The 23571-nt window shown below is 33.7% G+C and overlaps 4 protein-coding genes and 1 long non-coding RNA gene across 7 annotated transcripts; 1 reads left to right on the top strand and 4 right to left on the bottom strand.

Moving 5' to 3' along the window:
- The first annotated feature begins 1798 nt into the window (after nt 1–1798).
- On the top strand, nt 1799–3262 carry LOC140755031 (uncharacterized). The gene is made up of 3 exons (XR_012103727.1): nt 1799–2082; nt 2653–2872; nt 2986–3262. It is a non-coding gene; the product is annotated as an uncharacterized LOC140755031 (long non-coding RNA).
- Nucleotides 3263–4401: 1139 nt separating this feature from the next.
- Nucleotides 4402–7470, bottom strand: LOC140754966 (UDP-glucosyltransferase 2-like). Its single transcript, XM_073090127.1, has 4 exons — nt 6549–7470; nt 6102–6321; nt 5719–5938; nt 4402–5036 (listed from the first exon to the last, which is right to left on the bottom strand). Exons 1-4 carry the CDS (start codon nt 7407–7409, stop codon nt 4790–4792), a joined length of 1548 nt encoding a protein of 515 aa, XP_072946228.1. The 5' UTR covers nt 7410–7470; the 3' UTR covers nt 4402–4789.
- A 2469-nt stretch (nt 7471–9939) lies between these two features.
- LOC140754967 (UDP-glucosyltransferase 2-like) lies at nt 9940–14475 on the bottom strand. The gene is made up of 4 exons (XM_073090128.1): nt 12984–14475; nt 12507–12726; nt 11725–11944; nt 9940–10219 (listed from the first exon to the last, which is right to left on the bottom strand). Exons 1-4 carry the CDS (start codon nt 13833–13835, stop codon nt 9940–9942), a joined length of 1572 nt encoding a protein of 523 aa, XP_072946229.1. The 5' UTR covers nt 13836–14475.
- A 1691-nt stretch (nt 14476–16166) lies between these two features.
- On the bottom strand, nt 16167–18675 carry LOC140755134 (UDP-glucosyltransferase 2-like). Of its 3 annotated transcripts, none has more exons than XM_073090343.1 (5): nt 18513–18675; nt 17488–18271; nt 17087–17306; nt 16702–16921; nt 16167–16452 (listed from the first exon to the last, which is right to left on the bottom strand). In XM_073090343.1, exons 2-5 carry the CDS (start codon nt 18061–18063, stop codon nt 16173–16175), a joined length of 1296 nt encoding a protein of 431 aa, XP_072946444.1. In that variant the 5' UTR covers nt 18064–18271; nt 18513–18675; the 3' UTR covers nt 16167–16172. The 3 variants fall into 3 exon arrangements, with proteins under 3 accessions (XP_072946444.1, XP_072946443.1, XP_072946442.1); XM_073090342.1 differs by having other exon boundaries at nt 17488–18346; XM_073090341.1 differs by having other exon boundaries at nt 17488–18675.
- Nucleotides 18676–19054: 379 nt separating this feature from the next.
- Nucleotides 19055–21949, bottom strand: LOC140754968 (UDP-glucosyltransferase 2-like). Its single transcript, XM_073090129.1, has 5 exons — nt 21086–21949; nt 20445–20664; nt 19976–20195; nt 19541–19684; nt 19055–19085 (listed from the first exon to the last, which is right to left on the bottom strand). The coding sequence occupies exons 1-5, from the start codon at nt 21947–21949 to the stop codon at nt 19055–19057; spliced, it is 1479 nt and encodes a 492-aa protein (XP_072946230.1).
- Between the last annotated feature and the right edge of the window lie 1622 nt (nt 21950–23571).

Below are 23571 nucleotides of genomic sequence, written 5' to 3' on the forward strand. Positions count from 1 at the left end.
TCAAAGTCATATCCGTTCAATTATATTCAAGATAATTAAATTAAAGTTTAAGTTTAAGCTAAAGTCAAAATCAAGTTCAAGTGTACACTTGTCAAATCCGGTAACATTCATATTCATAATAATAAGAACGTAACATAAGGGTGGTGGTATCTCTGCATCATCAGATCTAAGGAGTTGAAGGTCAAATTTTTCATCATATGTCTCTGTCTAACAACTTCATGACAACAAATATATATTCTATGTACTTTACATGGGAGGAACATCTGCATCATCAGGGTTGAAGGTTCAAGGTCATATTTTCCATCATATGTATCTCTCAAAGACCTTATCACATATTCGTTGGCTCCAAATGCCTAACTTCTGTGGTTGAGGCAAGAGGCCTCTGCATTATCAGGGTTGAAGAGTTGAAGGTCACATTTTCCTCATATCATGTAAATCTAGATATTAAATGTTCATTTTAAGTTTCATGAGGATTAGATGACCAGGAGGTAAGATATCATTAAATATGTAAAAAACAGGGGTAGTGATGATGAGTTCCACCCCATAACTCAAAGTTCTAATCATCAGACCATACCCATGTCAAGGTAGAAAGGTACCGCAATAAAATACCATTTCATATGAAAAAAAAGAAAATTGAAATTGGTTAAGAAATACTCGAGTTATTCAAGTTTAAAAGAAATCAGGTTTTTCCAATTTTCCGGGAAATCTGGCGAAAATTTTCGAATTTCCTCAAAATGGGACCCCCTGTGAAACTAGCCGCATACAATGGCGTTTGAATCATGTCGATTGGTCCCGCCGTCCCGGTATATTTTCTTCGATCTATAATTTTAAAGTTATTCAAGGAAGATGACGATGAGGACCGCCTGATCTCCGAAACTATTACTACTAGGGCTAGAATATTAAAAAAAATACAGAAAACAGTTCTTTCCCCTATTTTACATGAAAACCTATAAAAAATCAGTCTGAGTCACGTCAGTATGAGAATATATGAAAAAAGTATTTTCTTCAAAATTAGCATTATTCTTTAGTTTTTCATTATCTGTATAAGCTACACTATCTGATAGTGGAATAATACAGGGTGTTTTTTTTCACAAAAGTTTTTTAAAGTAAGGATGCAGTTTTTATTTTTATCAAAATCGGCCTTGTAACTCCTTTCAGCATTTTTCGCTAATCCGTATAGCTTCGGATTTCAGATTTCAGACCTAAAGATTTACCAAAAATATAATCAATAAATAAAATAATTGTTATTACGCCTGTAAATGCCTTATTTCGTTAAGTTGTTAAAGACAAACACTTTGTGTCATCAACTCATATTATACAAAACAGTCAGTGCATTACGCCGACGGCTTATATTAATTCAATATTTCTGTTTATAATACTTAAAAGATGAAGTGTTTAATTGTAAAATGTCATACGATAATAGTCTTGAAATGTTGAAGTTTGGATTGGTTAGGTTAGGTTGGAACATATAAGACAATATAAAACTAAGCGAGAAGGGCGCGGCATCAATTCAGACCTTACCTTTATTCATGATACTCATATTGGACACGCTGTTTACGCTGTTATCGAACGAAATATATTGAGCGCCGACTTCAGAAATATGTACTAAACCAACATTTATTTCAATTGTTTTTTACTTTGTAGTGACATAGAAGTCGGTTTTATTTTTTTGTTAAATTTTTTTTTATTATTTTTGACAATATTGGTTTAATTCAAATAATTTTCATATTATAAGCTAGTTAATAAAAACTAGTCCTCCATTAGATTGATTTGTTTATCGTAAGATATCAAAATAATAAGACTTTTAAGATAATTGTTAAAAACATAGTTTTGGCACTCCTTAAATCACCTTTGTTTTACAGATTCTCAAATCATATTTAGACTTATCAAAACATGGAGTAGTATACATGAGCTTGGGAACCAACATCCGATTATCTCAGCTGGATTCACAGACATTAGATATGTTTTTGAACGTATTCAGTGAACTTCCTTACAACTTTGTGGTCAAATGTGACATAGAAAATAAATCTCATCCCGAGAATGTTAGATTCGTCAAGTGGGTGCCACAGTCAAATTTACTCAGTAAGTTAATCTAAATGTATTCTTAAAGGTATTCATACCCGTACAGCCAATCTCTATTCGTTGGAATCTCTAAGTCCCCTCTTGCGAAATAATAGAAGAGACAGAGACATCGGTTCTATTCAGAGTCAACACGCCCCAGTCGATTATATGACAAGATTCTTTTTATTAACAAACCTTTTCATCGACAGCAGCTATACAGATCATCAGTAGATTTTTATAGTATAGGTGTAGCAGAAGAGCAAGCAGTCCACCTAATGGTAAGTGGCTACTGCCGCCCATGGACATCTGTAATCAACCCCAGATAGGATTAGACATTCCTACCTGAGGTCGGCCACAGATGCGCCGCTACCCCTGAGGACTAAGCTGGAATGCCTCGAAAAAGTTTGTCTTCCTTACCACACCCTTCAAAACGGAACACAGCAGCGCCTAACACTGCTGTTATTAGGTAGAAATAGGTGTGGCGGTGGTGCCGCCGGAGTCGAACCACAAATAGTTCAACCACCTTCTATATAATATATATATATATATAGAAGGATATAATATAATCTACTTAAATATGAATTGTTGCAGAGCATCCGAAAGTTAAATTGTTCATAACTCAATGTGGGCTACAATCGACTGATGAAGCTATAGTTGCCGGAGTACCTGTAATCGGTCTGCCAATGTTTGCTGACCAATTCTATAACTCGGAGAAGTATTTCAAACATAAAATTGGATTAAAATATGAAATAAAATACCTTACAGCAGGAGAACTTAAGAATGCCATTAAAACGGTTATCGAAGATGAAAGGTAAATTACTATGACTGAAATCTACTCATTCTGTTTTTTTTTTTATTAATGGTTGTTAGAAAAGTTATAGCAGTTATCTAAGACTACTTTTTAACATTGTTATCTGTTTTTAGTTACCGTAAAAACGTAATAAGATTACGTTCATTGATATACGACAAACCGCAAACTTCTCTGGAGCGCGCCGTCTTATGGACGGAGCACGTACTGCGGCATGGTGGAGCGAACCACCTGCGTACATCGGCAGCAAATATGTTCTGGACAGAATACTTCGAATTAGAACTCGTTTTAATACTTCTTGTCATTCTATTGTTCTTAGTTGCCCTTTTATCGATTATTCTTTATTACAGTTATAAGTTTGTATCGAAACAAATTATGAATAATAAAGAAGAATAATACGCATCTACGTCATTAATTAAATTCCGTATCCTTAAAGTTTCCATTACATAAGTTTTATAATGTGTTTATGTCCTATTTCATTGTCACCTTATAAACCAAAATTTGTTTTATATTGCGAATTTGAAGAGCTCTTAAGCACGCAGATGTTTCCCGTCGCCATTTCATTAAGCTACTTCTGCAGCTCAAAACAAGCTCATATCTATTCTCGCATCTTAATTTTGAAAGATGCTTACCACGATTCCATCCAAATCTGCAGTTTATGGTCACACAGAAAAATAGTTCAGTCAGTATGGTTCAATAAGAACACCGTTTGAGTTATTTCTAGCGTAAAGCAGTTCTTGCAAGTGGATGGAAGGGTATGGTTACCGGCTGACTTTCATATGACCCGACCATCCTAGTCCTCGGGAATGGCAACGCTACTGTAATTAACTACATGTAAAACCACTGTTTTCTATGTTAGATACAGATTACCATGGGAAACATGGGCAGTAACCACATACCATCGATGGACTACTTGTTAGTTACTTCAATATTACATAAAAATAAGAACTGTTAAATATATGTATTTAGGTACAGAAACCAACACTTGTATGTAACATGACGCATTTATTATGACTTCAAGGTTAAACTTAGTTATTCAGCTGTGTCAATAAATTTTAAAAGTTATTTGCATGCCAGTTTGCCGCATGATAGAGAGTAGCTACGACATAGGTTCCTGAAAAAAATACTCAAAAAGAATTCGTCACAGCCGCAAAATACATTGGTGACTCCTCTAGTGTTGCAAGTATTTATAAGAGATAGATAATTTCCAGCAGTTAGCCCGACTATCTTATTGTTTCTTTTTGATGAGATTTTTACCTTTTTACTATTTGAAACTTTTATGTCAACAAATATGCACCAAAATTTCATAATAATAATATAAAATAATGTTAATTTTTAGGGTTGCGTACGAAATTTATTACAATGGTTTCAAATTTATACTATTTACTAAAAATATTAAACTAATCATAAAAATGAATACTATTAAAACATAGAATAAACTTAAAAGTACAATACACGTTATACTTCAATTTCATTTTTTAACATGCTAACTTTAATATAAAATAGATTTCATCTATTATACGGATGGGTGAAGATCGTCCCTAATTTGGATGTATGACTATAGTTATTCAGTTTGTAAATATATTTTGCATACATTACGTATGGTAGAACAGGTTTTCTATTTACAGTTTAAATTTATACGGATACCTCTCCGCGCGAGTTTCACTCACACTTATCCGGTTTATTTGTTGAGATAAAGAGTTTCAAAAAGTATAAAAAACGAATTCTTCAATTATAAGCAAATCAGTTTATTTATGAATACGGTATAGTTAAGAATTTTTATTTCTCGGACGGTATCTTTATTACTCAAAATTCCTTTAAAATCGTTTAAACATGTATGAAACAGAAATTATTCAATTAAGTTAAGTATTGGATTTAGCCCACTTGAAAAATTCCTCCTGTATACATTTCATGATATGTTTAAAAAAACTTGTCTGTAATATAGTAAACGGATATAACAGCAGCTAAGGTCAATAAAGTGACAAGAAATATCAAGACGAATTCTAATTCGAAGCACTCTGCCCACGACATGTTTGCTGCTAATGTACGCAGATGCTTCGCTCCGCCGTGCCGCAGTACGTGCTCCGTCCACCAGATGGCGCGCTCCAGAGAAGTTTGTGGATTATCGTACATTAAAGAACGTAATCTTATTACGTTATTACGGTAACTGAAAAGAAATAATAACGTTGTTTAAGGGGCATATTAGAACTCTGACATCATAAGGTGATAGAACATTCTGTGGTTCGACTCCGGCGGCACCACGGCCACACCACTTTTCACCTAATAACAGCAGTGTTAAGCGGTGAAGTATCATGCTCCGGTCAAGGCGGAACGTAACGTAAATTATTATTAGATATTATAAAGGTGTTTATTTTATGACTTATTTGTGACTGATTATTTTTACTATTATTGCTATCACATAAAAGATAGATACAATATGCTGTCGCGGACTTTTATTTAGCCATTCATACATCCCACAAATTTTCACCTTTACACCATTAGAAGGATTAGTAGAATAATAGGAATACATTTAAGACGCTCACAATAAGACCTTTAATTTAATTTTTAATTTTTATATGCCTTATTAAAATTTGTTCCCTGAAAATATTCTTACATTCAAAAATTAATTTATTTACCTTAGTCGTCTGTGCTTGAGTTATAAGATTCGTATACGTCGAAAACTGTCACCAATGCATGAACACACAGACAAATACACGAATGATAGTATAAGAATTTTGTTTCTTATTCTGAAGTAGATCTAGACTCTAACATTTATTGCTTCACGTATTAAATCCTATTTTTGTGCAATATTTAATACAACAAAATATACTTCAGTCGTAATAACTCACCTTTCATCTTCGATGACTGTTTTAATGGCATTCTTAAGTTCACCTGCTGTAAGGTATTTTATTTCATATTTTAACCCAATTTTATGCTTGAAGTACTTCTCAGCATTATAGAATTGGTCATAAAACATCGGTAGACCGATTACAGGTACCCCAGCGATTATGGCTTCATCAGTCGACTGCAGCCCACATTGTGTTATGAACAATTTAATTTTCGGATGTTCTGCAACAAAAGCAAAATATGTAATTTACATTTACCTACTTATGTATAAACGGCTACTTCAGCTTAATTTTTTTCACTGAAAAAATAAATCGTATCGTATCACCCACCGGCGGGTTTCTGTTTACCATCAATATAACTGTATGATACATTTAGATTAACTTACTTAATAAAATTGACTGTGGCACCCACTTCACCAATCTGACATTCTCGGGATGAGATTTATTTTCCGTGTCACATTTCACCACAAAATTGTAAGGAAGTTCATCAAATACGTTCAAGAACATCTCTAATGTCTTTGAACCCAGCTGAGATAATTGGATGTTGGTTCCGAAGCTCATGTATACTACTCCATGTTTTGATGAGTCTAAATATGACTTGAGAATCTGTTAAACAAAAGTGATTTAAGGAGTGTCAAAACTATATTTTAAAGAATTATCTTAAAAGTCTTATTACTTTGCTATCTTACGATAAACAAATCACTCTAGTGGAGAAAACTAGGTTTCATTAACTAGCTTCTAATATGAAGAATATTTTTGAAACGACACGTTTGGATTTGAATTAAACAAATATTGTCTATTAATTAATTAAAGCAAAATGCAATTTAATATACCGGAGGCAGTTGTTTCTTCTTTTGAATTTTATTTTCTGTGATTCCCTTGATCTCTTCAGCAATGTGCAATCCTCCCAAAAATATGAAATTTGGAGGCATGGGTTGATTATCAATCCATATCGGATGCACGTTCAAGAAAGTCATCTCAATATTTTTTGTGAGTTCCTGTATTGTTGGTACTTCTGGTCCAAATATGTTTCTTAACAAGTCATTATTTATCTTATCATAATTTGCACTCAAAGTTTCAAGTTGGAAAGCAGTGCGCAATTGTATAATTTTTTCCCACATATTTAAATTATATAATTTATACCGGTTCATTGAAGGATATAGTAGCGGATGTACAGGGGCTCCACCAGCCATGTGCATTCCGAGTGGAGCCCCTAAAGAGCTAATTGAAATAACTGGGGCTTTGAAAAAATTGGAGAATATCAATGCGGGTTTTACCATCGCCTCTATCATTAACAAATCAAAATAATCCTTGTTATATTGTAGTACATTCTTAACTTCATCTGACTGTATCCCTTTTCCAAAGGTTTTTCTTGAAATATCTAAAAGTATATTCATTTGATCATAAATTTGATCCCCAGAACCGACTTTTATTGCAACTATTTCTTTCTGCACTATCTTGTATGTATCGTGTATGCCTATCTCTGTCAGGTTTGGTGGTGCCTCCCCTTTTGTAAAGGCTGGGTCCGTTGTTATCACCACCACCTTATGGCCTCGCTTGGCTAGTTCTTGTGTAAGTGGGTAAAATACGACTTGATGACTTAAAGATGGCGTTGGTATCACTACTAATATTTTTGCTGCGTCATAATATAGAGAAAAACTTAATAGTAGTGAAATAGTATAACGTCTGTACATGTTGATTTAAAACGCCGATTCTAGAAACCGATGAGAAAACTTCAGTTAAAATCGAAATAAAATACACATCACGCCAACACTAATAGTAGATTAAATAAATCTATGATTTTAAATATTTTCATTTACAAGAATCAGACTTTGAGAATCAGAATTATTTTTATTCGTATGCTAGTATGCATAAAGTATGTGAAGGAAGCTAAGCTGCCGAAATTAGTCGTGTAGGCAGATAAGATGTGCGTGTGTAAGGCGAGAAGATTAAACGTGTAGACTCTTTGTAGGATCAGGGCAAAGGTTGCGCTCGTGGAAACTGGGCGATATCTAACAATGGGACGGAAGAGACACATTAGGTAGTCTGTGAGGATCAGGTTGGGCTTTATTTTTATAATGCAAGCATTAAACAAAGCTGGGGATTTGAGAGAATAACAAGAGTTGGTTATGACAATAAAACTAATAAGAAAAGTGAATAGTACAGAAACAGGAATCTTTTAATCGAAGATTCTACATCTAGCTATTTACCTCTAAACAGTGAAAAATATAATATCTTCAGCTTATACCAAACTTCAATATTTTAGGACGATTACAGTATTATTATTTACTACTACTTACTATCACTTACTTACTTACTATCAACAAAATATATCGTATTAATATAATTCTTCGGTCTAACGCACTAACTGAATTGTATAATCTATTCTAATTAATATCGCATATAGGTATCCGTTAAAACAGTATTTGCCTTCTATTAAATAATTTTTATTTTTTAGGGTTCTCTATCGTAATGTCAGAATATAAATAAAATCATTAAAATTAAATTAGTCTATCTATCAATGTATCCGAATAACTGTCGATATATTATTTGATTTTTAGAAAATAGACATGATATTATAATTTAGAATATGTTATATTCTATGAGTCGCGGTTTAATTTAGAAGTAAAATCACCTAGATACCGATATGTAAGTCAGTGTTGCTTATTAGTAAATTACAATTTTTTTAATTGGAATTCATATTTTTTTTCCAATAAAAATAGTATTTTTTACATTCTGATTCGAGATTTATAATAAAATGTTAAAAATGGATACATTTAGTCCTTAATATTTTTTATTTCTTAGATAGGTTTTAAAACCCGGCAAGTTTATGATGGCCAGTGGCGCCCTTGCCACACACCGAAAACCATTTTCCTGTAAAGGTTCACATTTTCTATTTAACCTTCATAGCTCGAAACTAGTTGTTTTTAATTTTTCCGTAAGTTGATCTATATATTTTCCTATCCTTTTCAACAGTTTTAACATTGTTATTTTTTTTTATACAACAATATTGGTGCTGGTATATCTACCATGTATTTATAGAATAAGTTAAATATAGGATGGATAGGCTATCTGATGGACAGTATCTATATCCTATGAATATTTGCAACAGCAGAGGAGTCACCAATATATCGCCGGCTTTGAAGAGGTCTTTTTGTTCCTTTCTATCTTGAGGAACCCATATCGTAGCTAGTAATGAACGGACTACGGAGCTCATTTACCATGCGGCAAACTGGCACCTAACCCATATATTTTCTTAACGCAGTTGAATAAATAAGTTTAACCTTGATGACATTATGAATGCGTCGTATTACAATCAAGAATTAGTTTCTCTACTTAAATACATATATTTAACAGTTCTGGTTTGAAGGGTGTGGTACGGGAGATATAATTTTTCGAGGCGTTCCAGCTTAGTCCTCAGGGGTACCAAGCTTAGTCAACAGGGGTCCATCTGTGATCGACCTCAGGTAGGAATGTCTTATCCTATCTGGGGTTGATTACAGATGTACTTATCATCAGGTGAACTGCATGCTCGTCTGCTACTCCTATATTATAAAAAAAACCCGAGGACTAGGACGGTCGCGCCATATCAAAGTCAGCTGATAACCATACCCTTCCACCTACCTGCAAAAATTGCTTTACGCTATATTTTTTTTTTTTTATAATATAAGAGTAGCAGTCCACCTGATGGTAAGTGTAGTGTAGTGGTAAGTTGTAGATGGTATCTGTAATAAACCCCAGATAGGATTAGATATTCCTACCTGAGGTCGGCCACAGATGCGCCGCTACCCCTGAGGACTAAGCTGGAATGCCTCGGAAAAGTCTTTCTCCCTTACCACGCCCTTCAAACCGGAACACAGCAGCACCTAACACTGCAGTTATTAGGTAGAAATAGGTGTGGCGGTGGTGCCGCCGGAGTCGAACCACAAAGGGTTCTACCACCTTCAAACGCTAGATATAACTCTGACGGTGTTACTGTCGAACCATACTGGCTGAACTATTTACTGTGTGATCTTAAATTGCAGGTCTGGATGGAACCTTGGTAAGCATCTGTTATATTTCAAAGTTAAGATGCTACAATAATAGCTTATTTACTTGTTATGAACTGCAGAAGTAGTTTTTTTGTTGTGTAAGATAACAATGACATAAGACATAATCTCGCTATAAAAATTATGAAACCTAAACTTTAAGAAAAACAAACTTAATTAATGAAGTAGATGTGTATTATTCTTCTTTATTATTCATAATTTGTTTCGATACAAACTTACAAATGTAATAAATAATAACACATATAAGGCCTACTAAGGACAATATAATGACAAGAAGTATTAAAACGAGATCTAATTCGAAGTATTCTGGCCAGAAGACGTTTGCTGCCGATGTACGCAGGTGCTTCGCTCCGCCGTGCCGCAGTACGTGCTCCGTCCACCAGATGGCGCGCTCTAGAGAAGTTTGCGGTTTGTCGTACATTAATGAACGTAATCTTATTACGTTTTTTCGGTAACTAAAAACAGAAAACGATGTTGGTAAAAAGTACTCTTGGATAACTCCTATTCATATTGTGGCATACTCATTTCTTTTCTTAAAAACAAAAAAAAATAACAAAAAATACAACCGACTTCTATGTCACTACAAAGTAAAAAATAATTCAAATAAATGTTGGTTTAGTACATATTTCTGAAGTCGGCGCTCAATATATTTCGTTGGATAACGATGTAAACAGCGTGTGTAATATGAGCGCCGACTTCAGAAATATGTACTGAACCAACATTTATTTGAATTATTTTTTACTTTGTAGTGACATAGAAGTCGGTTGTATTTTTTGTCAAAAATTTTTTTTCACCCTTTTTAGTGATGACATAATAACATTTATATTAATACAATATAAAATTGTATAGACGTGTTCATGAATTAAGTTAAGGTCTGAATTTACATTGATAGGAACCGCCCGCTCGCAGGGTGCTGCCGCGCCCTGCTCGCTTAGTTTTATATTGTCTTATATGTTCCAACCTAACCTAACTAAATAGTCAATGATAAACTGGCTTCGCAATTTCATTAGAACCTACACCAAATATCTTCAAACACAACTCAATTATTCCCATCGGTTGAGGAGTTACAAATTTTGTCTCCGAGCCACATTATCAGACCCTTAAATAGTCAATGATGAACTGGCTGCGCAATTTCATTAGAACCTACACCAAATATCTTCAAACACAACTCAATTATTCCCATCGGTTGAGGAGTTACATATTTTGACTCCGAGCAACATTATCATACCCTGAAATAGTCAATGATAAACTGGTTTTGCAAATTCATTAGAACCTACACCAAATATCTTCAAACAAAACTCAATTATACCAATCGGTTGAGGAGTTACATATTTTGTCTCCAGAACCCACTCTGATCCTCATCATATTTAAATGGGACCAACTTGTAGCAATTGTCCACACACGAAATGAAAGGCATTAAAATAGGTTCATAAACGGCGAAGTTATGGCTGTTATATTTACATGGGTGGAGGAGTTCCCCTCATTTTCTCCAGAACCCATCGATGGATCCTAACCATATTTAAATGGGACCAACTTCCAGCTCGTTTCTACACAATAAAAAAATAATTATTAAGATCGGTCCACTAACGACGGAGTAATTGGTGTTCATACATAGAAAAAGAAAAAAAAGATACCGGCCGAATTGATAACCACCTCCTTTGTGAAGTCGGTTAATTAAAATATTAAATCAGCCATGGGTTTTTAAGTAAAAAAATATATCTTATATGTATGTAAAATTATCTTGTCACAATCTTAGTTACCGTACTCTTCCGAAACGGCTTTACCGATTTTCACCAAATTTTATATGCATAATGCATATTCAGTAGGTCTGAGAATCGGCTACTATCTATTTTTCATACCCCTAAGTGATAAAGGTTGTTTACCCTTAACATTTTTTATCTATATGGCAACACAACGTTTAACGGGCCAGCTATTAATGAGTAGATTTCTATAATAGTACCTTTCATCTTCGATAACCGTTTTAATGGCATTTTTAAGTAAATCTGCCCTAAGGCACTTTATTTCGTATTTCAATCCAATTTTATGCTTGAAATACTTCTCAGAATTATAGAATTGGTCAGCAAACATCGGTATACCGATTACAGGTACCCCGGCAACTATAGCTTCATCAGTCGATTGTAGCCCACATTGAGTTATGAACAATTTAACTTTCGGGTGCTCTGCAACAATTCATATTTAAAAAATAAATTACTTAGGATCTGTATAATCGCTGTCCACTGTGATTGAAAAGGTTTATTAATAAAAAAATAAATCATGTTATATCATTGACTTGGACGTATCGGCTCTGACTAGAATCAGTCTTTCTCGCTCTTCTATCAATTTCGCAAGAGAGGACAAAATGATTACATCGAATAGAGTTAGAAGGTGGTAGAACCCTTTGAGTTCGACTCCGGCGGCACCACCGCCGCACCTATTTCTACCTAATAACAGCAGTGTTAGGCGATGCTGTGTTCCGGCTTGAAGGGTGTGGTAAGGGAGACATACTTTTCCGAGGCGTTCCAGCTTAGTCCTCAGGGGTAGCGGCGCATCTGTGGCCGTCCTCAGGTAGGAATATCTAATCCTATCTGGAGTTGCTTACAGATGTCCATGGGCGGCAGTAGCCACTTACCATCAGGTGGACTGCATGCTCGTCTGTTACTTCTATATTACATAAAAAAAATTGAATAGAGTTTAGGCAGTACGGGTAAGAACACCTTTAAGAATATATTTTGCTTAACTTACTCAGTAAATTTGACTGTGGCACCCACTTGACTAATTTAACATTCTTAGGATGAGATTTGTTTTCCATATCACATTTGACCACAAAATTGTAAGGAAGTTCACTAAATACGTTAAAGAACATATCTAATGTCTGTGAACCTAGCTGAGATAATTGGATGTTGGTTCCCAAGCTCATGTATACTACTCCATGTTTTGATGAGTCTAAATAGGATTTGAGAATCTGTAAAACAATTTTTTATAAGATTTCTTAAAGCTATATTTTATAGGATTATCTTGAATGTATTATTACTTTCATATTTTATGTAACTTACGCTTCAATAAACAAATCAATCTAATGAAGAAAACTGTATTTTTTATTGGCGCTGTAAGATTATTAAATGAATTATTTCGAAATGACACGTTTGGATTAAAATTAAGCAACTGTTTTGAAAATTAATAAATGACAAAATTAATTGAAGCAAATGCAGTTTAATATACCTGAGGCAGTTCTTTCTTCTTTTGAATCTTGTTATTTTTTGTGATTCCTTGGGTATATTCAGCATTGTGTAACCCTCCCAAAAATATGAAATTTGGAGGCATGGGTTGATTATCAATCCATATGGGATGCACGTTCAAGAAAGTCATGTCAATATTTTTCGTTAGTTCCTGTAGTGTTGGTACTTTTGGTCCAAATATATTTCTTAACAAGACATTATTTATAGTTTCATAATCTTCTTCCAAAATTTTAAGTTGGAAAGCATTGTATAGTTGTATAATTTTGTCCCAAATATTTAAATTGTATAATTTATACTGATTCATTGAAGGATATAGTAATGGATGTACAGGGGCCCCACCATCCATGAGAGCCCCTAATGAGCTAATGGAAATAACTGGGGCTTTAAAAAAATGAGAAAATATCAATGCGGGTTTTACAACCGCTTCTATCATTAACAAGTCAAAATAATCTTCGTTGTATTGTAGTAGATTCTTAACTTCGTCTGACTGCACCCCTTTTTCAAAGGATTTGCTTAAAATGTTATAAATTATATTCATTTGATCACAAATACTTTCCCCAGAGCCAATTTTTACTGCAACTATTTCTTTCTGCACTATCTTGTATGTGTCGTGTATGTCTATCTCCGTGAGGTTTGGTGGTGCCTCCCCTTTTGTAAAGGCTGGGTCTGTTGTTATCACGGTCACCTCATGACCTCGTTTCGCCAGCTCTTGTGTTAGTGGGTAAAATACGACTTGATGACTTAAAGATGGCGTTGGTATCACTACTAATATTTTTGCTGCGTCATAATATAGCGCAAAATTTAATAATAATGAAATGGTATAAATTATGTACATGTTGACTAAAAACTTTCACAAATGAAGAATTTCTCATTTATAGTAAAATGGAGGTACCCACAAGCCAACACTAAAAGTAGATTAAATAATTAATATTTTTATATTAAAGAATATCACACATTTTTTGGAATTTAAGATATTATTAGTAGGATTCATTAGCGACCTGCGGGAAATCTTATAGCTAGGATCTTCCATATAAACATTTGTAGTGAAACATAAAACAATTAGGAAGAAAACAGACACGCTTAACAGGGACGTTTTAAAATTTTATATGCGTTTTCTATGTTAAAAATCACAATATACTTATAAGCTTAGTCTTCATTGGTTTTATCGTGTCGCTGTCAGTGAAAATAAAATAGAGAAATTAAAAAGAGTTAGATACGACAGTAAAACTAATAATAAAAGTGAATAGTTAAATTAATCTAATAATAAAAGCGAAACTAATAATAAAAGCGAAAAACAAATTAATCAAAGATTCGGCTATTTACCTGTCAACAAAAACCCTTTTCTGTCCCTTCTAGTCGGATACCAAAATTCAACGTTTCAGAACGATTATCGTATAATCTTTTGCAAGTTAAAATTTTATCTTTTTAGTATTGTAAGCAAAAAATATTTATTTTTATTAATTTAAGCCGCCGGGGTAACGCACTACCTGTTCTTTATAATGTAATATAAATAATATCATACATTTACCTACTTGTAATCACTTCTACGAGTATTAAGCTATTGTTCTATTTTAGGGTTCTGTATTGTGATAACAAAATTACAATGTTATATTGCCCATCTGTCTGTGTATCAATCTACCTGTATGACTATCGATATATAACATTATTTTTAAAAAATAAGCACTATGATAATGTAATTTGGAATATGTCTTCTATGAATCAATTTAATTGAGAATTATTCACTACAAAATACAAAATATTCGCTATATTATATGTTCGCCCAATAATACTAAGTGGCAGGTGATACAAACATTGCAAAGCAATTTATATTCACAATGCGTTTGCATAAGACATGCTATATACTTTTGAAATTTAATATTATCTAAAACATATTATTAAAAAAATAACACTATTTTATACAAAATTTCATCAAACTGCAAATCAAATATCAATATTTTAATTTCTTCTAATGTAAAAATAAAAAAATTACTTGTCTAGCTACCATGATTTTCTAATACAATAATCTAACAATAGGATAGTTGGGAAACCTGTTGGAATTTATCTATCTTCTATATATACTTGCAACACCAGACGAGTCGCTAATGTATCGCCGATTTTGTATAAGAGTTATTTTTGTTCCATTTTTTAAAGATACCCATGTCGTAGCTACTACGGAACGGACTACGGAACTCTCTACTATGCGAAAAACCATCCAGTTTAGCACTTGACTTTAAAATTTTATTGTTTCAGTTGAATAATTAAATGTAACCTTGATAATATACCATAATATGCGTCATGCTACAAACAAGTGTTAGTTTCTGTACCTAAATACCTTTAACAGTGCTATCTAACTTTCCTTTTATAATATTGAAGTAATTAACAAGCTGTCGCGGCATATGGAAGTCAACCGGTAACCATACCTTTCCACCCACTTGCGAGAACAGCTATACGCTAGAAATAACTCTGACGGTATTCCCGTGGAACCTTACTGATTGAACTTTCCTTCTGTGTGACCTTAAACTGTGGTTGGAATCCTGGTAAGCTTCTGTTATCTTTCAAAGTTAAGATGTGATAATAGGTCAGCTTACTCACTTGCTATGAACCCAGCAGAATTAACTCTCTGAAATGCAAAGGGGACATTTGAAGGATGCGAAAAACTAAAGGATCCATCTGCATGCATAAAAGCTCTAGCTTAAGGGAGGGGCGGAAGGGGCGGTCCGTCCTGGGCCTCCGACCCCAGGGTCGGAGGCCCAGGACGGACCGCCCCTCCCTGGACTGGAAACCTGGACTGGAAACTTTGTAGGACCCCAGGGTCCTACAAAGTTTCCAAACAAACTTGCTAAAAAAACGTCGTCAGGACCAAACAATCTGTGAAATGTGTATCACTCAGCGGAAAAAATGGTCATCGAATCACAGGCGAATAATTCTATCACACATTTGTCATTTTGTAAAATCAAATAAACTTTTAACACTTTTAACACTTTGGCTCTCCATTCAACTTTCCGCCCGGGCCTCTGACGACCTTATCCCGCCACAGCATAAAAGTTCTTCAAATTCACAACATAGAACTAATTTTAAGGAGGAATTGATAGGAAATAAAACACGCTATTAAAATTTAAATGAAACGGAAACTTTAAGGAAAGGGGAATTTATTTAATGCTGTAGATGCGTATTATTCTTCTTTATAATTCATGTTTTTTTTCGATACAAACATATAACTGTAATATAGACAAATAAATATAAGTGCAATTAAGAACAATAAAGTGACAATAAATATTAAAACGAGCTCTAATTCGAAGCTTTCCGCCCAAGACATGTTCGCTGCGGGTGCACGCAGATGCTTCGCTCCGCCGTGCCGCAGTACGTGTTCCGTCCACCAGATGGCGCGCTCCAGAGAAGTTTGCGGCTTGTCGTACATTAATAAACGTAATTTTATTATGTTTTTACGGTAACTGAAAACAAACAACAATGTTGTTAATAGGTCTTAGATAACTAATATCACTTTTCTTGCATATTCATTTATTTTCTCAAAGACACGTCTCCAATGAGAGCTGAGAACTAATATAAAAAATAACCAGCTGAGTGCGAAAAGGATTCGCACACAAAGGGTTTTAAATACATAAAATAATAATGTTAATGAATATATAATTATATACATATTATTGAATTGAAGAAAAGAGATTTCTGTCATTTTATCATACCATTCATCTTTAATAACCGTTGTAATGGCATTCTTAAGTGTTTCTGCTGTAAGGTATTTTATTTCATATTTTAATCCAATTTTATGCTTCAAATACTTCTCAGAATTATAGAATTGGTCAGCAAACATCGGTAGACCAATTACAGGCACTCCGGCAACTATAGCTTCATCAGTCGACTGTAGCCCACATTGAGTTATGAACAATTTAACTTTCGGGTGCTCTACAACAATGCAAATTTTAAATTTAAAAAAGAAATATTTTTGTATAATCAATGGGCGTGTCAGTTCTGAATAGAATTAGTTTCTCTGTCTCTTCTACGAAAATTGCAAGAAGTGACTAGAATATTACAACAAGTACCTTTAAAAATATATTTAGCTTAACTTACTTAGTAAATTTGACTGTGGCACCCACTTGACTAATCTAATATTCTCGGGAAGAGATTTATTTTCCATGTCACATTTTACCACAAAATTGTACGGAAGTTCTCTAAATACTTTGAAGAACATCTCTATTGTCTTTGAACCCAGCTGAGATAATTGGATATTGGTTCCTAAGCTCATGTATACTACTCCGTGTTTCGATGAGTCTAAATATAATTTGAGAGTCTGGAAAAGAAGTGTATTAAAAGATAGGCCAGAGTTGTATTTTGAGGAAATAAAATGTAAGTACTTATGATTACTCAACATAATCGAAATAAATTGTCTGGAAACTTATGTTAAGACCACACGTTTATATGAACCTTAGAAATTTGACTGTTACAAGTTAAAATAAATTAATTTGATATACCTGAGCAATTTCTGGATTCCTTTGGATCTTATAATTCTCTGCAATATGTAGACCTCCCAAAAGTATGACATTTGGAGGCACAGGTTGATTATCAACCCACATCGGATGCACATTCAAGAAAGTCATATGGATATTTTGCGTGAGTTCCTGTAGTGTTGGTACGTCTGCTCCAGCCATTTTTCGTAACAGGTTATTATTTAATATATCACAATTTGCCACCAATGATTCAAGTTGGAAAGCTTTCCACAATTGTATCTTTTTGTCCCAAATTGTTAAATTGTATATCTTTGGCAGGTGTATGTTTGGGTACAGCAGGGGATGTATAGGAGCCCCACTGGCTACATGTGCTCCGAATGGAGCCCCTAATGAGCTGATTGAAATAACTGGCGCTTTGAAAAAATGGGAAAATATTACGGCCGGGCTTACAATTGCTTCTACCATTATCAAGTCAAAATAATTTTCATCGTGTCGTAGTAGATTCTGAACGTCGTCTGTTTCCATAGCCTTTCCAAATGATTTAGATAATGCTTTGTAAGCTACATTTAATTGGTCATAAATATCATCCGCAGAACCCATTTTTGATACACCTAATTCTTTACGAAATATTTTATATGTTGTATCGTGTATATCTATCTCCGTCAAGTGTGGTGGTTCTTCTCCTTTTGCAAATGCTGGATCAGTTGTTATCACGACAACCTCGTGGCCTCGCTTAGCCAGCTCTTGTGTTAGGGGGTAAAATACTACTTGATGACTTAAAGATGGTGTTGGTATCACGACTAATATTCTTGCCGCATTATAACATAGTGCAAAAGTTAATACTAGGAAAATGGTACAATTCCTAGGCATATTGAGGAAAAACCTTAGAGCAGAAGAATTTTGTATAATTATGTATAGAATAATAAGCCAATTTGTTGCCAATACTACGTACGTATATTGAAAAACAAGCGAAAACAAAACAAACAACAATAAATAAATGATTTTAAGAATTATTATGTTTAAAGTACTCAATATTTCGAGTTGTTTACCTCTCAACAGCGATGAAATATTCTATCTGCTTAAACTACTTTAAAACAATTATCATACACTCATTATTCACTATCTAAACTAGCTATTATTATTACATACCTAACAAATATTTTAATTAGCCAACGATGTATCACACTCACTGATTGGTATAAGTACTTAATGCCGTATGCGTAAATGTGTATATATTGTAGTGTATTATTTTTAGGGTCCCGTTACGTAATAGCAGAAACGTTTCAATTTAATTTTGTATACCCTTTCTTTATAATTTTATGCATGGTTGTTTATATGTTAATTTTACGGGAATTAGGCAGATGAAATAAGGCGGAAATAGGTGTGGTCGTGGTTTGGATAAGACATTCTATGTAGTTTGAAATACAAGATCAAAATTAAAATTAGATTTGAATAAAATATGCTGTGTAGTTATTATATAAAAAAGAAAGATTTCATTCACACACAAATTTGTGTTGAATGATCACACAGATTAGACTGCCAATAAATTGAGTACTCATATAACTGGCTACGGAATTCATCTATGCGTGAATTAGCACGCAAATGACTCAAACTTGACACAGCTGGATAACAGATTTTCGTTATTATTTTATTGAAAACGACTGTATTTCTGAAAGAAGGTATAATTTACTATGATAGAAAAGTTTTCCGTTCCGGTTCGATTTCTCCTACAGGCTTCACGGTTTGAATCTTAGGTAAAGACCAAATCAAATTAATCTAAGTTAAGATTTCTAAACATCAAAAATTAATTGATACTTGCTTTTTGTTTTATTTATTAATAAGATTTGTTAAGTTATTCAAATTCTAGTAGAGTATCGAATGCAAATATCTCTTTTGTTATTATTTTTTAATAAAGTATGTATATCCGTCCTATTTGTCTTTATATATATGTATATATTTAACTGTGTGCTTGTAAATAAAGACATAACAGAAATACATTGAAACTGATATTGAGACAACTAACGTAAATAAAGAGACGAGCAAAATTAAAACAAGCTCTAATTCAAAGCACTCTTGCCAGGACATGTCCGCTGCGGGTGCACGCAGATGCTTCGCTCCGCCGTGCCGCAGCACGTGCTCCGTCCACCAGATGGCGCGCTCCAGAGAAGTTTGTGGCTTATCGTACATTATGGAACGTAATCTAATTACGTTATTACGATAACTGAAAGTAATAACGATGTTGTTAAAATAATTGTTATACGAATCCCATTACTTTTCTTGTATAATGTCAATTTTTTTTATAAGAGACTAGTCTTAAGAGTGGCAGTAAGATATCGATTCCTAGAGCATAATATATATAAAAGTTAAACTAGTCAAGTATATCATGTTTAAATACATAGTCTGGACATTCATGATGAAAACCTATTCTATTTACCACCAAAATCGCAAAATTATTAAAAAAAGACTAGTATTATATTAAAATGTACATATTAAAACAACGATAAAAAGTCACCTTTCATCTTCAATAACTGTTTTGATGGCATTCTTAAGTACATCAGCTCTGAGGTGTTTTATTTCGTATTTGATCCCAATTTTATGCTTGAAATATTTCTCAGAATTAAGAAATTGGTCACCAAACATCGGTATGCCGATAACAGGTACCCCGGCAACTATAGTTTCATCAGTCGATTGTAGCCCACAATGAGTTATGAACAAAATAAGTTTTGGATGCTCTGCAACAAATGCATAAAAAAATATAAATTATTAATGATTATATTAATTATTAAATTAAATGACCTATTCAGATGTATAATCATCTGTAAGATTAGTCTACTTCTGATGAAAATGTATGTTCTTTAAAAACTTAGCACTATTCATACCATTAACCGTCATTTTGTCTCTAAATACCACAAAGCTTTCGCTTCAGTCAAGATCGTCAGAGTGTGAAGAATTGGCATACCGAAATATTTAGATTTACTTACTGAGTAAATTTGACTGTGGAACCCACTTGAGTAATCTGACATTATTAGGGTGAGTAATGTTGTCCACATCACATTTAACCACGAAATTGTAAGGAAGTTCTTTGAAAACGTTAAAGAACATCTCTATCGTCTTTGACCCCAGCTGAGATAATTTGACGTTGGTTCCCAAGCTCATGTATACTATTCCATGTTTTGATGTATCCAAATATGCTTGAAGATGCTGGAAAAAACAATTTTGATTCAGTTCATTGCGATCACTTTGTTCTTCTGATAAATCAAATCTATATTTTAAGGAATAATCTTGAAAGTCTTACATTTATGACTTATTTACAAGGCGTTTTGGAAGTGTCTACAGTAAGTTATTATGAATAATAGTACATATTTACTAAGACAGATACACAGAAAGTTAAATCAAAAAGAGGTACGCTGCAAATAATTATAATATTACATCATTGTCAGCTTTTAAAATGTCAATCGATATAAATAAAAAAAAATCAAAAAAATTAATAATAAAAATATTTTTATTGGCCGTTCAAATTGAAACTAGATATCGTAAATTATATTGTGTAAGAGTACATTCTTAGTTATAGTTAAATGTAGCTTAGGGCAATTTCAAAATAAATTTAATTAATTCGATATACCTGAGGCAGTTCCTTCTTCTTTTGCACGGATTTTGTTGCGACTCCTTGGGTGTCATAGTTGTTGTGCAACCCTCCCAAAAATACGACATTTGGAGGCATGGGTGGATTATCAGACCATATCGGATGCACGTTCAGGAAAGTCATATGAATATTTTTAATAAGTTCCTGTATTGTTGGTACTTCTGGTCCAAAACTATTTCTTAACAAGTCATTATTTATAGTGTCAGAATGTGCTACAAAAGTTTCTAGTTGTAAATGGTTCCCCAATTGCACAATTTTTTCCCAAATAGTTAAATTGTATATCTTAGGTAGGTGTATGTTTGGATACATTAGCGGATGTTTAGGAGCCCCACTGGCTTCGTCTGCTCCATATGGAGCCCCAAAAGAACTAATTGAAATAACTGGCGCTTTGAAGAAATGGGAAAATATTAATGCCGGTCTTACAAACGACTCTATCATTAACAAGTCAAAATAATCTTCATTGTGTTGTAGTAGATTCTGAACTTCGTCGGTCTGTATAAATTTTTCGAACAATTTGTCTACAATATCAAAAATTAAATTCATTTGATTGCAAATTTCATGCTCAGAGCCAATTTTTAATCCAACTATTTCTTTTCGCACTATTTCGTACGTTATATCATGTAGATCTATTTCCGTTAAGTTGGGTGGTGCTTCTCCTTTTGGAAATGCTGGATCTGTCGTTATTACGACAACCTCATGACCTCTCTTAGCCAGTTCTTGTGTTAGAGGGTAAAATACTATATGATGACTTATAGATGGCGTAGGTATCACTACTAATATTCTTGCTGCTTTATTATACAGCGCAAACCTTAATACTAGTAAAATCGTATAACTTTTATACATTTTGACGAAAAACAATGAATAAACGACACAGATGAAGTTCCTTCAATCTAACACTAAAAGTACATTATTACCAGAGGGGCGAGACACTTCAAGGGCCGCTGCCGTCAGTTTGACGGCAAGTATTATTTTGCGATAAATGTTAAAAAAGTGATTAAACTCGTAAACACTGCTAGTTCATTACTTAAATATAAATTAGCTTTTTACACCCACATTTGCCCAAACAGGTTTTTTTGCACATATCACAAGTACGATTTTTAGTGCAATTTAAACTTATTCAGTACTTTCATGTTTTATTATTTTGTGTGTTAGTAGCTTCAACTTCCTCGGAATCATAATAATCTTTCACAATATCAAAACTTCACCTTTTTGTATTATATTCAGAGACAACATCGTAATACAATTATTCTGAGTCTTTGCACTAACTAAACTATTTATATATTACTAGCTGACCCGGCAAACGTTGTGTTGCCATATAAATAAAAAAATGTTAAGGGTGAACAACCCTTATAACTGAGGGGTATGAAAAATAGATAGTAGCCGATTGTCAGACCTACTAATACTACATACTAATACTAAATATGCATGTAAAATTTGGTGAAAATCGGTAAAGCCGTTTCGGAGGAGTACGGTAACTAACATTCTGTACGGTACGGTAACTAACTCGAGAATTTTATATATAAGATATAACATCAGGCTACTATCTATTCTATCAGGCTACGATCAGTGGCTAACTAAGGTCGTCGGAGGCCCGAGGCGGAAAGTTGAATGGAGCCCCCAGTGTAAAAAGTTCGCTGTTATTCGTTGTCCATTTTTCGCGGTCGCCCTTTCCATGCAGCTTAAGCCGCTAATATAATCCTCAATTTTTAGGGTAATGAAACTAATAACACTACACTATACTACTAATGACACTAATGAAAAGCAGTGACAGCCTAATGGTTAAGAAACTCGACCTCTCGATCGAGGGGTCCGAGGTTCAAATCCCAGGCACGCACCTCTGATTTTTCCAAATTATGTGCGTATTAGAAATAAGTTATCACTTGCTTAAACGGTGAAGGAAAACATCGTGAGGAAACCTGCATACCTGAGAGATTTATAAACAAAAACAATCTCAAAGGTATGTGAAGTCCACCAATACGCAATTAAGTATGGAAACGTAATAAAATATAAATAATGAAAGTATGAAAGTAAGGAAATAATGGCTGATCGTTCGATAATTTTTATTGGCCGATGTATTAAATATACCAGTGCTCATGAGAATATGTGGTGCAGTTGGCAGATACTTCTTTAAAATTCATACTGATATTTTATTATGACATTAGTCATTCGGTTAACATTTCAGACATGCTATATAGTTTTGTAAAATATAAACATTACCATGGGATAGATTCTAGATAATAAAAAGGCAAGTCTACGTCACATTATGTTAGCGAGAAAATAATTGTGGGAGACAAGAACCAAACATTTCTGACTGTAAACTTTATGTTACGTGAAAAAAACAGCAGACGCTTCTAATATACTCCTAAATTTACTTTAGGGTTCTCTAATGGCAGAGGACATAACGTCAAAATTTAATCTTGTCCATCATTTCGTGTATCCATTTGTTCGTATGTTTGTAAATAAGA

The sequence above is a fragment of the Epargyreus clarus genome, unplaced genomic scaffold (genome assembly GCF_041222505.1).
Source record: "Epargyreus clarus isolate Ecla_fem2 unplaced genomic scaffold, WU_Ecla_fem_2.2 ptg000032l, whole genome shotgun sequence".
NCBI classification, from domain to species: Eukaryota; Metazoa; Arthropoda; class Insecta; order Lepidoptera; family Hesperiidae; genus Epargyreus; species Epargyreus clarus.

What these genes read in the sequence shown, in the direction of transcription:
- LOC140755134 (XM_073090342.1), bottom strand. Translation starts at nt 18,333, where the DNA reads ATGCCTAGGAATTGTACCATTTTCCTAGTATTAACTTTTGCACTATGT. An exon ending in GGAATCCAGAAATTGCTCAG is followed by an intron (nt 17,307 to 17,487) that starts GTATATCAAATT and finishes CTTCTTTTCCAG; the next exon opens with ACTCTCAAATTATATTTAGA. An exon ending in ACGGTTATTAAAGATGAATG is followed by an intron (nt 16,453 to 16,701) that starts GTATGATAAAAT and finishes GTTTGTTTTCAG; the next exon opens with TTACCGTAAAAACATAATAA.
- LOC140754967 (XM_073090128.1), bottom strand. Translation starts at nt 13,835, where the DNA reads ATGTACATAATTTATACCATTTCATTATTATTAAATTTTGCGCTATAT. An exon ending in AGAAGAAAGAACTGCCTCAG is followed by an intron (nt 12,727 to 12,983) that starts GTATATTAAACT and finishes ATTGTTTTACAG; the next exon opens with ATTCTCAAATCCTATTTAGA. An exon ending in GCCACAGTCAAATTTACTGA is followed by an intron (nt 11,945 to 12,506) that starts GTAAGTTAAGCA and finishes GAATTGTTGCAG; the next exon opens with AGCACCCGAAAGTTAAATTG.
- LOC140754966 (XM_073090127.1), bottom strand. Translation starts at nt 7,409, where the DNA reads ATGTACAGACGTTATACTATTTCACTACTATTAAGTTTTTCTCTATAT. An exon ending in AGAAGAAACAACTGCCTCCG is followed by an intron (nt 6,322 to 6,548) that starts GTATATTAAATT and finishes TTTGTTTAACAG; the next exon opens with ATTCTCAAGTCATATTTAGA. An exon ending in ACAGTCATCGAAGATGAAAG is followed by an intron (nt 5,037 to 5,718) that starts GTGAGTTATTAC and finishes ATTTCTTTTCAG; the next exon opens with TTACCGTAATAACGTAATAA.
- LOC140754968 (XM_073090129.1), bottom strand. Translation starts at nt 21,949, where the DNA reads ATGTATAAAAGTTATACGATTTTACTAGTATTAAGGTTTGCGCTGTAT. An exon ending in TCCACAGTCAAATTTACTCA is followed by an intron (nt 20,196 to 20,444) that starts GTAAGTAAATCT and finishes CATTTGTTGCAG; the next exon opens with AGCATCCAAAACTTATTTTG. An exon ending in CCCGCAGCGGACATGTCCTG is followed by an intron (nt 19,086 to 19,540) that starts GCAAGAGTGCTT and finishes TCTGTTATCCAG; the next exon opens with CTGTGTCAAGTTTGAGTCAT.